Genomic DNA, 14535 nt, shown 5'->3' with positions numbered 1-14535 from the left:
CTGTCCAAAATAATCATAAAATGTTATGAGCCTGGGCATGCTTTATGGTCTGCTGTTAGTGTTTTTTATTATTACTTGAAAAATCAAAATGCTGGATAGCCTAAAGTGCCATTTTGATGGTTTCCTCTGGTCTGCATAAGGCCTCATCACTTGCACGCCTTAAAGGACAAACTCTTCTGTATTTATTTCTGAGGCAGAACTTTGGTGCCTGCAGGTAAACTTTATTAGTTTTAGGTAGCCAGAGTGTCTAAGGAAAGATTTAGAAGTATTTTTTCAAATGAACTGCTGGAACTTTGCAAGGAGTTATCAAATAGTGATAGCAAGCTTTGACTGAAGTTGTCTTGAGGTTCAAATCAACGAGAGACTGAAGCAGGTTAAGGTATCACACTGTATATTCTGGGAGCTCTCTATATTAGGGAAAAAGAACATCTCTCTCTCTCTCTCTCTCTCACCCCAAATACATGTCGATGCATGTTCACAAACATGAATATTTTTGTATCCTTCTCTGTTGGTATTTGAAGTGTTGATTTAAACATGGGACAGCTTCTTAAGAATATGAGCTTAGGTGGAATTAATGAGTACTGGTAATAAATTCTCACTATAGACTCTGTACATAGGAGCCTTTTCTTTTCATCATCTCATTAATGAGCTTGAGCCATTAACAGCTTGAAGTGCTGAATAAGGTTCTACATTTAATTGAAGTCCTCTGTTCTTAGCTGACAAGATGTATTTTATATACTTGATGGATGTGATTAGTGAGGCTTTTTTAAGAGATTGTCCTTGTTAAATTTAGAATTTGCCATGTTCGTTTATACATGAAGCCAAAGCATTCTTGTCAGTAGCTCTGTGGATTTAAAGAAAAAATAATTGTTTTATTACTATATTGCTATAATTGAATTACTTCCATTGCTTATATTACTGTAATTACAATATAGAAGTTTTAAGAAACTTTTACAGCCCAAATACAGCATGATTTTAGATTTGAGAGTGCAATCTATTGTGATATTATTGCAAATTAATTTGCACTGCTACAAAATAAATTTTCTTCTAAGTCTGAACATATGCTTTAGCTACAGACAAGCCTATTCTGGATAGTAAGAAACTGTGTATATTCAATTAAGTTACTGTGTTTATCAAGCTTTTTTTTTTAAAAAAAAAAAAAACCTCCATATTGCTGGACTTCAGTACATGCAAGTTAATGTCAAATGCATACCACACACAGCTTCCCTTACAATGTTGTTCTCTTCTGCTACTTCTGATATACAATTGCTTATCACTTTAATATTTCAAAATTTGTCCTAAAAATGTTATAAGCAAAAATTAAAATATATAAAGTATAGGAATGTTGAAATGCTTTGGCTGTTGGCTTCCTTGAGCTGTAAAAATAAATACAAGCTCTAAGTTCAAACTCTCATTTAAAAGAGCTTGATTACTAGCAGTTGTATGCAGACTACCTCACAGTGTTTATTGTTTCCCTCAGGGTAAACTGTTAATTTTCTACATATGTGCTATTTAAATTGGAAGATGTAAGATTTAATATACAGAATTCTGATTTAGAATGTTAGTTTCCTTCCCTCCCTCTCCATATTATCTGCCATTGTAACTTATGTATTGCCAGTGTCATTACGGATGAAGGGAAATATATTGTCCAGTAGTACTTATGCTTGAAGGATAACAGTTATTTAATGAAGACAAGTTACTGGCTACTAATTAGGAGTGGTAAGCAGCTTTTGAGCTCATATAATAATGCTGCTCTCTTTGCTTCTGTCCCAAATTTATATCAGCAGTGTAGTTTGGAAACTGTTGTTAAGGATTATTAAAATTAGGGAAAACTCAACATTTAGTTCTAAAAGTATGAACTGTTTTTGAATACGTACAAATAGCCATAGGAAAAGTTCCCATTGAAGGGTTTCTACCAGTGTTGTGATCCTTTCTTGGAACGTGGGCATTAAGTATAGGTATACACTCTAGGTTACAGGTGTTATGTGAAGTGAAATTCATTTTTAAATTGGAAAATATTTTTATTTGTAATGTATATGTATTCTGGGTAGTACAGTGTGTTTCAGGAGAATCTGGCTGGTATGAAGCAATGCAGAGTGAACTCTGCACTGTTCTGAGGATGTGACTCATTACAGATGGCTGGAAGGCTAATGCAATGATATGACAGTGTTATATTGCAAACCATAGTGTGCTGCTAAAAAAGCTCTGTACTGGAATTGTTATTTGATGTTACTATTTTTTGAAGAGGAAAACATTATCCTTTGCTCAAACTTCAGCTAGATATTTTTATATAAGGTTACTCTGATTGTCATTAGCAGGAAATATGGGAATAAACTCGTCTGATTAAAAATACTCTTAAGTCTCTAGCAGGTTTTTAAACTGAATCATAAATGATCACTTTTCCAAGGTTGGTTAATTTGAACCGTGTGGCAGGAATTTGTGGCAGAGCCTCTTGTGGTTCAGCAGACAATTTCCAAGCACATTTTTGATAAACATCCCACACAATCTTAGTAAGATGTATCTACCAGTATCTGCACGATTGATGTACAAATGTTTACTGTGATTTCCAAGAAAAGTTGCATGTGACCTGCAAGGTGATATTTAACACCAGCTTCATGAAGCTGGTCAGAGCACTTTGAATATCTGACAGAGTCTTGTTTAAATTTCACTCTGGGGGAAAGGGAGAAGAGTAGCACTCTATCAAATGTTTGTGTCCAACTATTGCAAGAACTGAATGTCATTTGTGTGCTTGAATTCCCATTTGCAAATTTTGAAAATCTTCCCAGCTTTAAAGTAAACAAATTAATCCGCAGGAAACTGAAAAATGAGTAGACAAACATTATTTAAGGTGCTGAAGTTTAAAGTATTTTTCTGTATGACTCTAGTTTGCATTTTGTAAACTGCATTCCCCTTTATCACCTGTGGCTTTTGCACAATTTACTGCAAGCCAAAGACATTTCTGCATAACTGGAAAAGTAAAAAAATATGCAAAAAGAAACAATGAGTAAGCTGCAATATACATTATAAAGTCTGTATTTTGGAATAAGGAATCCAATTATGATGGTTGTGTTTTTAGTGGTGCAGAGATTGTACGACTAATGCATTACTGCTTACTATCAGTGCTATAATGAAAAGCATGTTCAGTTTCGGGTTTCCTCTATCCACAACCACTTGTAATAATGTGGACAGTGAAAGGAAGAATTACAAAGGCAGTTAGGGTGCCCAGCTTCCGTTGGAGATTTTGTTTCTTCCTTTGAACCTTTTGAGTATGTTTTCTCTCCTGAGTTACAGCTGAAATGGCAGAAGAGGCTGGCAATCTGATTGCATTATTTTGATGTTGATTTGAGAGCTTTGTAGTCTTTAAGGAAGTGGGAAATATGGTGCTTAATTTGAAATTTGATACATGAGTTCTGCAGCACCAATGACTACAGAAGAAATGTTATTCAAACATGCAGTATGATGTTCCTGATCACAAACTGTACATTAGACCTATCGACACAACTCATGTTTTGCCACAAAGCACAGAAAAAATGCCAGGGGAATGGGCTCAGATAGAGTAATCCATGTTATCAACAAGTAGTATTATATCACTGCTAAGGATGTTGAAAGTAATCATACAAGAGACAACGTTACAGTAAGATGAAAAGCATTTTGGTTATTTCTATGTGAACTCAGTCCCACAGCTTCAGAAAAGGCATGTTACATCAGAGGAAGTTAGTTTCTCCATTTGATTAAATTAGCTTTGAAATAGAAGTTACTGAGAAGCTTTTTTGTTTGATATTTCAAAGCGCCCAGAATCAGATAATAGCAATTAAAAACCAACGAAACAAAAAGAAACAACAGAAATACTTTAAGAAATGTACAAACGCTATTATTTTAACACTGCAATTTTAGCTTAGAATGTGATTTGGTATCTTTTAAAATTGCTTACTTCTGGAAAATCTCACTGATCTTTCTTGATGTTTTATTGGTACTGTTTATATAAACTCCTTTTTCCTGAGTCTTTTCCGTTTTCCATCTCTCAGTATAATTTGCACATAAGTGGTAGTGTCTATAAAAATGCGAAGTTATCATATAGTTCATATATCACATTAGGAGGTAGGGCACAGCTATAATACATGATATCCGGTAGTACCTCCTACAGTTGTCAAGCAAGGATAACTGTAATAAAGGCTGACTTCGTGATTATAACTCTTGCAGGCAGCTGCCAATATCAAAGTTGTTTGTTTGTTTGTTCATTTTCTAGCAGTAAGCAATGAAGAGATCAAGCTAGTTATCTAATTGGTTAGTTTGAATTAGGAAAGGATTTGCATGCAGATTGGGCAGATGATTTTGCAGTGGTATGGTGAAGCAATAAACATCATGGAGTATTTATGTCTTTGCTCAGAGTGTAAGTAAATGAGTAATTAGGATGTTTCAGTTTCCTTTGTCCTTATTTTAATAGTGGTCAATGTATTAGTCGCATAGGAACATAGGAAGAGACTTTTAGGGATTAAAAAGACATAATTGAGGGATCTCTGTTTTTGAGATTAGATCTATAGTTTTTTCAATACAAGCTAAAGAGCTCGTGAGAAACAGTAAGAAATTGTAAGAAAGAATTAAAGATTGTTTCCCTAAAAAGTTTGTTTGATTAACAAAGACTTTTAAAATCTAGTTTTCACATGGATGTAAAACGTTTCCTGTAATAACTACTGTAAATTTCATTCATGTGTTTAGAAAGGAAAGCCTAATAAAGGAGTAGGTGTTTTGCAACCCTTTCATCTCTTCTTAGCAAACAGTGGTCAGTCTTGCATTTGAGTACTAATGCTGTAGCCATGGTAGCCTATTATCATGAACAAGACAAGAATTTTAGGGACATGTGATCTCTATAGTGGGTAGGTCAAATAAAACATACTACCTTTCCTTGCAAGTCTTTTTTCGTGATTACCTTTACAAGGCTTGTTCTAGTTCTAAATTTGATATAATTTTTCTGGTAGGTAAAATACTGGCCATCAAATCCCAGCTATCTATCGTGGACTGTCTTGATTATACTACTTTTTATTAATTTATAGCCACCTTGCAGGTCAGTTCATAGCTCTTGTATACTGTCCCTTTTTCCTTTTTTTGCATCCAATTTTGTTCCACTCACCATTGTGCCAAGAGATATTTTGGCTGTAGCCCCGAGGATCACATTGAAGTTCTGTATTGTGTTGCTGTCATAGCACCAATTCTAGAAAGCTAGCTAGGAACAAAAACAAGGGCTGCACATTATCTGACAGTTGACCCCACGTACGTGAAATCTAAAACTGTAACTACTTCATTCAGTGTGCAGTGAAATGAGTTCTTGTGCATCTTCTTAAGGAAACCAGATTTGACTGATATCTACAGTAGCTTTAAACCTGATTTCATTGACTTATATCCTTCACTGTATTTTAAAATATTGCCAGTGGTATTGACCACTTTAGGCCCTCAGGCCTAAAGTACTTGCAACAGAACGGACCAGCAAGTTGCTGCAAATAACCTTCTTCCAAGCAAATATGCTGTGTGCTCATGTCATTGGTAATTTTTCCATTATTTGTACCTTTAACTTGTTAAAATGGATTGGGTCCCCTTTCTTTTGACATGTTACCTTTCTTGTTCTTGTAAAAATAAATTGTTTTTAATCTTATGCTGTTTTGGGAAGTTGAAATAGTTGTCTGTAGTATAAATTTTTATACTATCTTAATGTCACTTAGTTGTGTTTTATAGGTAATAAGTTCTAAAAAAATTTTTTTACAGCTCCTATTCTTACTGCTTAGTGCTTCTTGTCTTTTATTGACAGTGGATCTTTACACACTGGATAGACCATTTCTTGCTTGCATTCATCTATTCTTTTCTCCATCATTCACTGTGTTCAGGTTATGACTCTCAGAAATGAAATTAAAATACAATTGAGCACTTAGTTTGATGAAAGGATTAGCTGCTGTCATCATGTTATGCAGAAGAATACAAAGTAAAAAGGCAAACAAATCTGTATTCAATAGAGACCTGTGATTAAGCTTACTACCCACTGGATGTCACTATTGTTCCACAGAAATTCATCTAGGAGAATATTTATCTAGAGTTGAGCGGCTGATGGAAAAGACCTTTCCTTTGCAGTAAATTGAGAGTTTTTAATTGTGTTTGCAGAAATATTGTAAACTTATGTTCATTTTTTTTCAATTGAATGTTATACTGAGGTTTGCTAGTTCATATAAAATTTAAAAAACCAAACAGTAATCCATGAAGACTGTGTAAATGCAGATAGTGAGTAATTAAAGCCTACCAGCCAGCAGAGATGCTTGCATTCATTATATTCAAGCCACTTGGTCTCATTATTATTCTTCTACTCTACAATTGCTGGAGGTAATCTCAGCACAGTGAATGAACATTACCAGTCTGCTTGAATTTGCTTAGTACATTAGTTATTTTCTTTTAAAAAAATGTGCATTCTGTACTATCTAGTATTCTAAAATATCAGTCAGGTATTTTAAGAGGTAGTGAATAGCATCTCAGTCTTTTAACTGGAAAGCTAATTAGTCCACTGGCTAAGAGGATGCCTTTGCAGAAAGTGACTGGATTTGTCTTCCCAGAACTCAGTTGGTGTGTGATCTCAAGCATATTACCTCAAATCTGTTATCTCTTTTGCCATCTTCCCAACATGCCATGTATAAACTTTCTATGTGAGAGATTGTTGCAAGGTCTTTGTAGAATGGCTGGCAGAGAATGTGCTGACAACTTTCCAGCTTGCTGGGGTGCTGCTATAAGATGAAACAGCCTTGTTTGGTGATCCCACCTGACATTTCTATTTTCATTGTTTAAATAACTGTTGATTGTTGCTAAACCAATGAAAATGAAAACTGTCATTAAGGGGTTCTGTATTTTTTTTCTGTATTGGAATGCCTTGAACTTCAAATGGTACTTCCAAAACACTAGGTAACACTAGTTGAGACTCAGGGAAAGGAATAGGTTGATTTAAAACAGGCAAACAAACAATAACACCTATAAATGCAATCTTGCTCTTCTCAACTTGGAATATACAGACAGCATCAAAGCCATTAAAGGACAGGCAAGTTATAAAAGGCATTTTGTCACATCTCCTGCATCTCCTTCCTCAATTTGGTACCTGAAATATTTGAAGGAGGAGTAGGGCTTTAAAAGCCATCATAGGTATTACACACCCTCTGAAGATCTCTCAGCATCAACCCAGGAAGACTTTAAGAATTCTGTGAGAGACTGGCATCAAAAATTCCGAAAGCCAAGACAAAGTAGGACGAGAACTCTATACATCCAGATGAAAGGGGAACAGACAAATTTCTTCTCTGAAATCTCTGAAGCTTTATCATTCCGTTTGTATTTATATATTCATTTGTATTGTTAGAAGGGCAACCTCTCACAGAAACTGAAGGTTGTTCAGTTAAGTTGACGTTGTTTCCCACAAGGTGATTAAAATTTGTGACTCTGGTGGCCTAGTCTCCCAAAACAAGTCAATTCTATAGTGTTTAATTCTACAGTAGTGGGATTAAGGTTAGTTTATTTCATGTTGTCTTTGTGCAGTTTAAAGCATGGGTTTTGTATGTTTTAACATGTTACAAAGCTGGTTAAAAAGTGTTTTCTAAGCCATAGACACTAGAGTGGCATTAAATGACTCAATTCTCAGGCCTCAGGCTGTGCAAGAAGGTTCAATTAGTTATACTGGGCATTTTATTTTGTGTAATAAGACAGCAGCAATAGCAGCAATTACACGTTCATCTGTGTTTGGGGCATAGTTGGCAATACATGAAGTCTGCCTGTTGTTTCTCAGGCAACAAATAATACAGTTGATCTGAGCGTGTCTACTTGAATATAAATGTGCTGAATTTTTGTTATTTTTGTCATCTATGATTAATGACATACTGGCCTTAGCTGCTTTTTCAGTCCCATAGTGAAATATTTTTCAAAGGGAGTTGGTGATAACTTTACAGGAATTGCTTTCTGTAGGGGAATATGGGATTGATTTTTTTTTTTCTGAGTGTTGAGGTATAAAAAGGCATTAAAAAGACTTTGTAAGTCAAACTCAGCTATTCACAACTCATTCACAATCACAATATGTTAAGAAATTTTAGAATTTGTATTGAGTATTATTAAATAACATAAATTCTAAATTAATTATATGAAATTATTTCTTTAATGTAGTCATCACTTCCTGAAGTCAAGGATATCAGAACTTTCCTGTGTGTGTACATAATTTCTTGTATGAATATATGTATGTTTGGGGCCAAATCCTTTTTGTTTTGGTAGTACATAGTATTAGTCACCATTACAGGCACTAAAGACTACAGAAGTACAACCATAGTTCTTATCAATAAGTTTAAGGCAAATTTATAATCCTTCAGCACAGAGGTTACCAAGACTTGGTGGTGGAAAACTGAATCCTGTAATAGCTAAGTTAATTCAATTTATATTGACTTTCAATAGCAACTTTTAAGCTACAATTCAGCTTAAAAATTACAGTCTGCTCAGTGCTGCTAAAACATCTCCAGCACTTCCATTATTAAATGTTTAATCATTTAAAATGTTCAGAATTCTTTCTATATTTAATAAAATAAGATCTCAGTGTTGCAGGGTTCAGTATAGTCTCAAGCTTCCATTCTTACCACAGTCCTTGAAAATGAGACTGGTTTCATTATATGCTATAAACAACAACAACAGTACCACCACAAAAGCCAAATACCCTTCAAGTATATTAGTTTCTTTAAAGAAATGATTCATAGGTTTGTTTTCATTGTATCTAGCATGTTTCAAGGTGATTGGCTGTGATGATTATTTTTCTAGTAAAAATTCAATAGAACATCCTGCTAAGGCTTTGCTTCCTCTAATCTGCTGCAGTGAAGCTGCTTTGAAGAAACATTCTCTTCTAAGTGATTGAAGATGTGCAGTTTACTAAGCCAAATCAAGTTACAAAATAATTACACAACTAACTCTACTTCTATATGGGTGCTGCTGTATTATTTAAAGAATGAAAGAAAATATCTGTGTTCAGAAGACCATCAAAATACATAGAATATATGATTATTTTTCCAAATACGAAGGATGTTATGTTCTAAGCAACTGGAAGAAAAAAAAAAAAAAAAGCTTTTATAGAGAGAGGAAAGGGAGGAGCCAGCTTACAAATCTATATTTTGTCCAAAACAACTGATGAATGAATTCACATTAAAATTGAGTATCCGAATTCTTGTAATGTCATCAGGGCTTTGGTAAGAGGGAAAAATAATTTGTCACTGGCTTCTTTAAGGATTTTTGGATGCAGTGTACTTAGATGACTGACAAATTTTCTCTGAAAGCTCTTTTGCAGTTGCTGTTTTTCTAAAATGTACACTGTTTGGCTTTGATTGCAACGAAGCTTTATTTAGTTATTAGAGAGACAGTGTACAGAACACATCACAACAACTACCAAGCCCAGCAAATAGAGAGGAATAGAAGAAAATGGAAGATTTAATTGTTTCTTCAGCTACATTAACGTCTTTGACAGTCTTGAAAAGAGAATTTCTAATGAGCACTTGTACAAATGTGTGCAGGAAGTGGTGTTGCTTTTGCTACTGCACATTTCATTTCCTCTAATTGCATCAATAAGGAATTTCTGCTCCTCACTTAATGAATGCCTTTTGACTACTTTCTGAAAGGCAACTGGGTGTAAGGGATAAACACTGGCACCTTTTGTGTGAAGTCACATAAACAGGTTTCAATTACGAATTATCAGCCATAGAAAAACTATTATAATGCAGTAGAATAAGCCCCATTCTACAGTTTTTATTTTAAAATTTATATTTGGCCTACTCTGCTTTTGGTTTGATGACTCAAGCCTGAGACTGAATTTTTTTTTTTAATTATTATTATGTCATGTGTTAGGCAGAAATCAGGCAGTTTTTCAGAGCTACTCCTGCACCATCTCTTGACTCGAAAAAATCAGAATTCCTATGATGCTACAGTACCTTATCTCAAAAAGCAAGTTTCAGAGCATGGACTGGGAAGGAAGCTGGGTTTGATTTATTTTTCATCATTGTTGTGATCTTTCTCCCTAAACAGAAGCACACTCACTGCAGGTGCAGTGGATTAGTTATGAAAGAAGTTTTCTATTTAAAAACAAGCAAGACTTTAATGAAATCAGAAGAGGATTTGTACAATAGGTATTGTATTAAACCGAGCTCAGACTTCACATTGATTGCGGTATTTAAATTTCAATGACTTGATTATGTATGAGAATAAAATGACCAGTATTATGAATGTACAAAATAAGTGACATGGAAGAGCTGTGCCAGAGAAGTGAGAAAAACGTTCCCTTTATAGTCCCTAGAGTTCAATAAAGCACCACTATTTCCCAGCTTTTAAAAGCTCTTTTATCACAATGGTTCATACCTCGCATTCCCTGGAGCCTGATTTGTTATACGTGCAGGGTCCTGCTCCATTCAGCAGCATCTCACTGGTCTCAGTGTTGGTAGGTTTGTAATCTACATAAAATTCCTGTGTGCTTGGAGTCATTTGCTTCAGTGACTGTCTTTTCTTTTTCCTGTGCCTCCGCATGAGAGAGCGCTGCTGCAGCTGCTTCATACTGGCTGGGTAACGCTTCCATGACACATAGATTACCAGCAGGATCACAAGCACAGACAAGAAAAGGGCCACGCTCCCTGCTATGATTTTATGAAAGGAGATGTGTTCTGTGTCATGCTCGGGTTCAGAGCTCGATTCAGTGGCTCCAATAGTTGGGGGTAGAGGGGGCTTGCTGTCGTGTTTAGGCCTGGTGAGTTTTGGTTTAAACGTTGGCTTTGGGAGAGCTCGTGCTAATTCAAACCTTTCCGTGGTACTTTTGCCACAGATGCTGTAGTTTTTCACTGCATCGACAACATTCACCCCCTGCAGCTCTTTTGGGCTGGCACAAATTATTGTGTTTTCCCTCAGCCCTCTAAAACTTTTAAGCCAGTTTACCAGAGAGCAAATGTTTCTGCTGCATTCCCATATATTCCCAGCAAGGCTGATGTCATTGAGGGATATCCAGGAGTCCAAAATTTCTTGACCAATAAATGTGAGCTTGTTTGAATCCAGGTTGAGGCGCTGTAAATTGGGCACACACTGAAAAACACTAGGTCCACTGAAAGCTTCTATTTCATTGCCAGATAAATCAAGCCTTTGTAATGAGCTCCAGGTCCAGGACATAGTTTGTCCTATCACACTGATTTTATTCCACTGTAAATAAAGGTTTTGAAGGCTGACTAGCCTTGGAAAAAGTGCCAGGTTGAGCTTAGAAAATTGATTGTGCTCCAGATGAAGCTCTTTCAGTCTGATCATGCCTGCAAAGACATTTCTTGCTAAACTTCGGATGCGATTATAACCCAGGTCCAACAGTTCAAGGTTTCTACAATCTTGAAATATTCGAACAGGGATGGTTCTTAGGGAATTGGACCGCAAATGTAAACTCAGCAGCTTCCTTAAGCCCCTGAACTGTTCAGATCCCAGAGACTGCAGTTGATTGTATGACAGATCCAAATTCCGGAGATTTGTCACAGGTCTGAAGGTATTATTAAGAAAATAGGAGATTCTGTTGGAACTCAAGATCAACTCTTTTAGTCTGCGTATTCCATTGAAAGCATTTTCGTCAATATTGCTGATGTGGTTATGGTCTAAATAGAGCCAGGTGAGTTGATTAAGACCTTTAAATTGATTGTATTTTAGTTTTTGGAGGCTGTTATAGCGAAGGGACAAACCTAAACAACCAGCAGATATACTTGAGGGAATCTCCTGCAATTTCTGAGATTCACAATATACCATTTTGCCTTCACACCTACAGCCCTTAGGGCATCCTCGTTCAGCAGAAGAAAGCATTGTCAGTAATACAGTAGGGGCTATTACCAGAGCTACAGCTGATCCGCTCAGTAGCCTAATTACATTGAAACCTGGAAATAAAAACAACTTAGAAAAGTTATCCCCCCACACATCAGTCATTTCTTTCAATCATGCTAAAATCTTTATTTCAACAATCACTTAAAAATCCCTAGCTTGTCTCAACTACTTTTCACATTGTTTTCTTTACTCAGATTTTTTAAAAGAATGCCTTTATAAATACTGAAAAAAACAGTTGGGTAAAAGGTGTAACCCCTAAGCAATTTAACTGCAATCACAAATCACATAAAGGTAAGGCTATGGAGCAATTAAAGCAGAGGCTATGCAGTGTCTATGAATTGTATATTAAAAAAATAACATGAAAAACATACCCATCCTTTGTGTTGTTCAAAGGTCGTCCTTAGGTCTTTTGTTTTTTGCTTAGTGTGCCACAAGCATGGCAGCCCCTGTCAGCTGCACTGTAGTGAGTCAGGGCTCGCTGACACCCAGGAAGAAAAATTGGACCCCTTGGGAGATGGACCGATTTTGGAACATTATTCTTTGCCAGCCATGCAGAACACTCCAAGAATAAATCAATCCCAACACAGCATTCGCAGAAAAATGCCAAATTCTTCCTAGGTAATAGGATCTTCATGGATGTTACGTTTTTGCATCTTTATAGTTAGGAACCTGGCTTTTAAAATTTCTCTTTATAAGAAAGCATTTTAGATTCTTCCGAGCACCATTTAGCTATCTGAATTCACACATCTGTATTCCATAGCACAGCAGTTCTCTTACTTAGTACCCGATCCGGCTAGGAAGCTGCTTTGTAGCATAGAAGGTAGAATAAGCCCGTGCAACGAACAAGCTCTGCTCACTTCTGCGTACTGTCATTCTGAAAGCTCCGTCCGACTGTTGCTTTGGTTTCAGTGAATGCAGTCTTATGTAAAGCTGCCCCCAGTGGTGAAGAATATTATGGGCATGTGCAGAAATGTCTTCCTTTTATCTTGCAAATGAGTAAGCTCTGCTGGGAAAAGAGTGATTGTTCTGAGTGACTAATAGGAGCAGACTGGTCAGCTTCAATGTAAATTAGTGAGGTATGCTGAAATATCCAAATCCTCTTAGCCTCTTTTACTGTTTCTGAAAGCTGTTTTGCATCCTTGAACTTAATAGCTCTGTATGCAGGGCTGAGACTTTTGTCTGGAAGGATAACATGACATTTGTAGGGCATAGATATAAATTTCCAGTCCTAAGGGTTGGGTTTTTTTCCTCTCATTGCATGAGACATGCTTACAAGACTTTTTTTTGCAATAACTCACGATTTTTTTTTCATTGAAGTATCAGCCCGTCACTGTGTCTCTTATCAAGCATTTCAGTGGGGACACTATGCAACATGAAAAATGTTTCAGAGCTTCAGACTTTTCCCTTTTTTCTCATCTGTTAAAAAGTATAATGCCAGGAGGTTAGAAGAGAGTATTGTGCTCATTTATTTCCCAACTTGTTGTCACTTCCACAGCACAAACACTTCAAACACACGCTTCCATGATCCTTGCAACATGGGGACTAAGCAGCTTGAAATGTTACCTCGATCAGGTGAATTGTTTTTACTGTAGGTTATGTCTTGGGTAGAATTTTATGTGAAGGTAAAGTATGCAGAATTCTTTTAGGTGTGTGACTCTGGACTGTTATAAAGAGCCTTTTTCTCTTTCCCTTTACTTTGTTTGCTGTGTGCTGTAGAGAAAGAACGCATCCTCTTAACCGGGCAGAGTGATGGTAAGATGGCATTATAGCAAATGCGCCACATTAGCATTCTTCCTTCACCAAGAAAACTGCGATCAGAGATGGTGGAGAAGTATAAAGTCAAAGCTCAATGTAGAGCTAGAACATGCAAAAGCCTGAAGTGTACTGCTTGCTAAAAGGGGAGTACAGATAGTCCCTGCAACCAGTTAGCACTAAGAACTGCTGTTCCCTTCTGAGGAACCTTACTCCTTGGAAAAACATGCTTTGGATTTTGAGCAGTGAAGAATTTAAAAGGAGGTGAAACCTAAATTTTTCCATGTTTTAAAATGCTGGCGTTGGCTAGTACTCGGTCTGTGAATGACTTAAGGCTTAAAGCAATTGCACTAGAGCATTAATGCACCTACCTGTAGTGCCTTAATTAGGAGCATGGTTGCCCCTCGCTAATAACAACTGGTGAACATTTTTCACGTCATCACTCAAAACTACTTATCTGCATCAAGACCCACCATAAGAAAGTTCTCCAGTGTGGCTCAGTTTTGTGGAGATGTAAAGGGTTAATTCTAAATTTATCATGATCTCCCATTCTCAACACATCTTTACCTGTTGAATCTGATCTGTTGGGTTGGGAGGCCAGTGAAAAAATGCAGGATGTGCTGGGCACTGTGATAGTCTGGGGAGCTGTTTGGCTGGCAGGAGTATCATGTGCCTGTCCTGATGTGCTTATTATAGGTTTTCCATAACTGCCTTGAGGTCTGTGTGTACTTGATGGAGCAGGACTGGCATCTTTGGAAGACAATTCAGAACTTCAGTAAGTCAGTTTGTCTCCCGGAACTGCCACTCTCTTCCTCTGCTGACAGAAGAGGATGCCCATGACAAGTGAGCTCTTTATTTAAATGGCTCAGGTTCCTTAAACTCAGACAGGTTGAAATTAAGTCTGAATTTTCA

At 36.5% G+C, this 14535-nt stretch overlaps 2 protein-coding genes across 2 annotated transcripts in view; one reads left to right on the top strand and one right to left on the bottom strand.

Moving 5' to 3' along the window:
• LRRTM3 (leucine rich repeat transmembrane neuronal 3) overlaps window positions 1–11973 on the bottom strand; it is a gene marked incomplete at both ends in the record, with an annotated part of 78298 nt that extends 66325 nt beyond the window's left edge. Inside the window, one exon of the mRNA XM_079535313.1 lies at window positions 10393–11973. Within this exon, the coding sequence (XP_079391439.1) occupies window positions 10393–11973 (1581 nt within the window). The remainder of the gene's footprint in view (window positions 1–10392) is intronic.
• CTNNA3 (catenin alpha 3) overlaps window positions 1–14535 on the top strand; it is a gene marked incomplete at both ends in the record, with an annotated part of 396193 nt that overhangs the window by 175222 nt on the left and 206436 nt on the right. The window lies entirely within an intron of this gene.

The sequence above is a fragment of the Tetrao urogallus genome (assembly GCF_951394365.1).
Source record: "Tetrao urogallus genome assembly, chromosome: 5".
In the NCBI taxonomy this organism is placed as follows: Eukaryota; Metazoa; Chordata; class Aves; order Galliformes; family Phasianidae; genus Tetrao; species Tetrao urogallus.
This window is presented reverse-complemented; position numbering and strand designations above follow the sequence as displayed.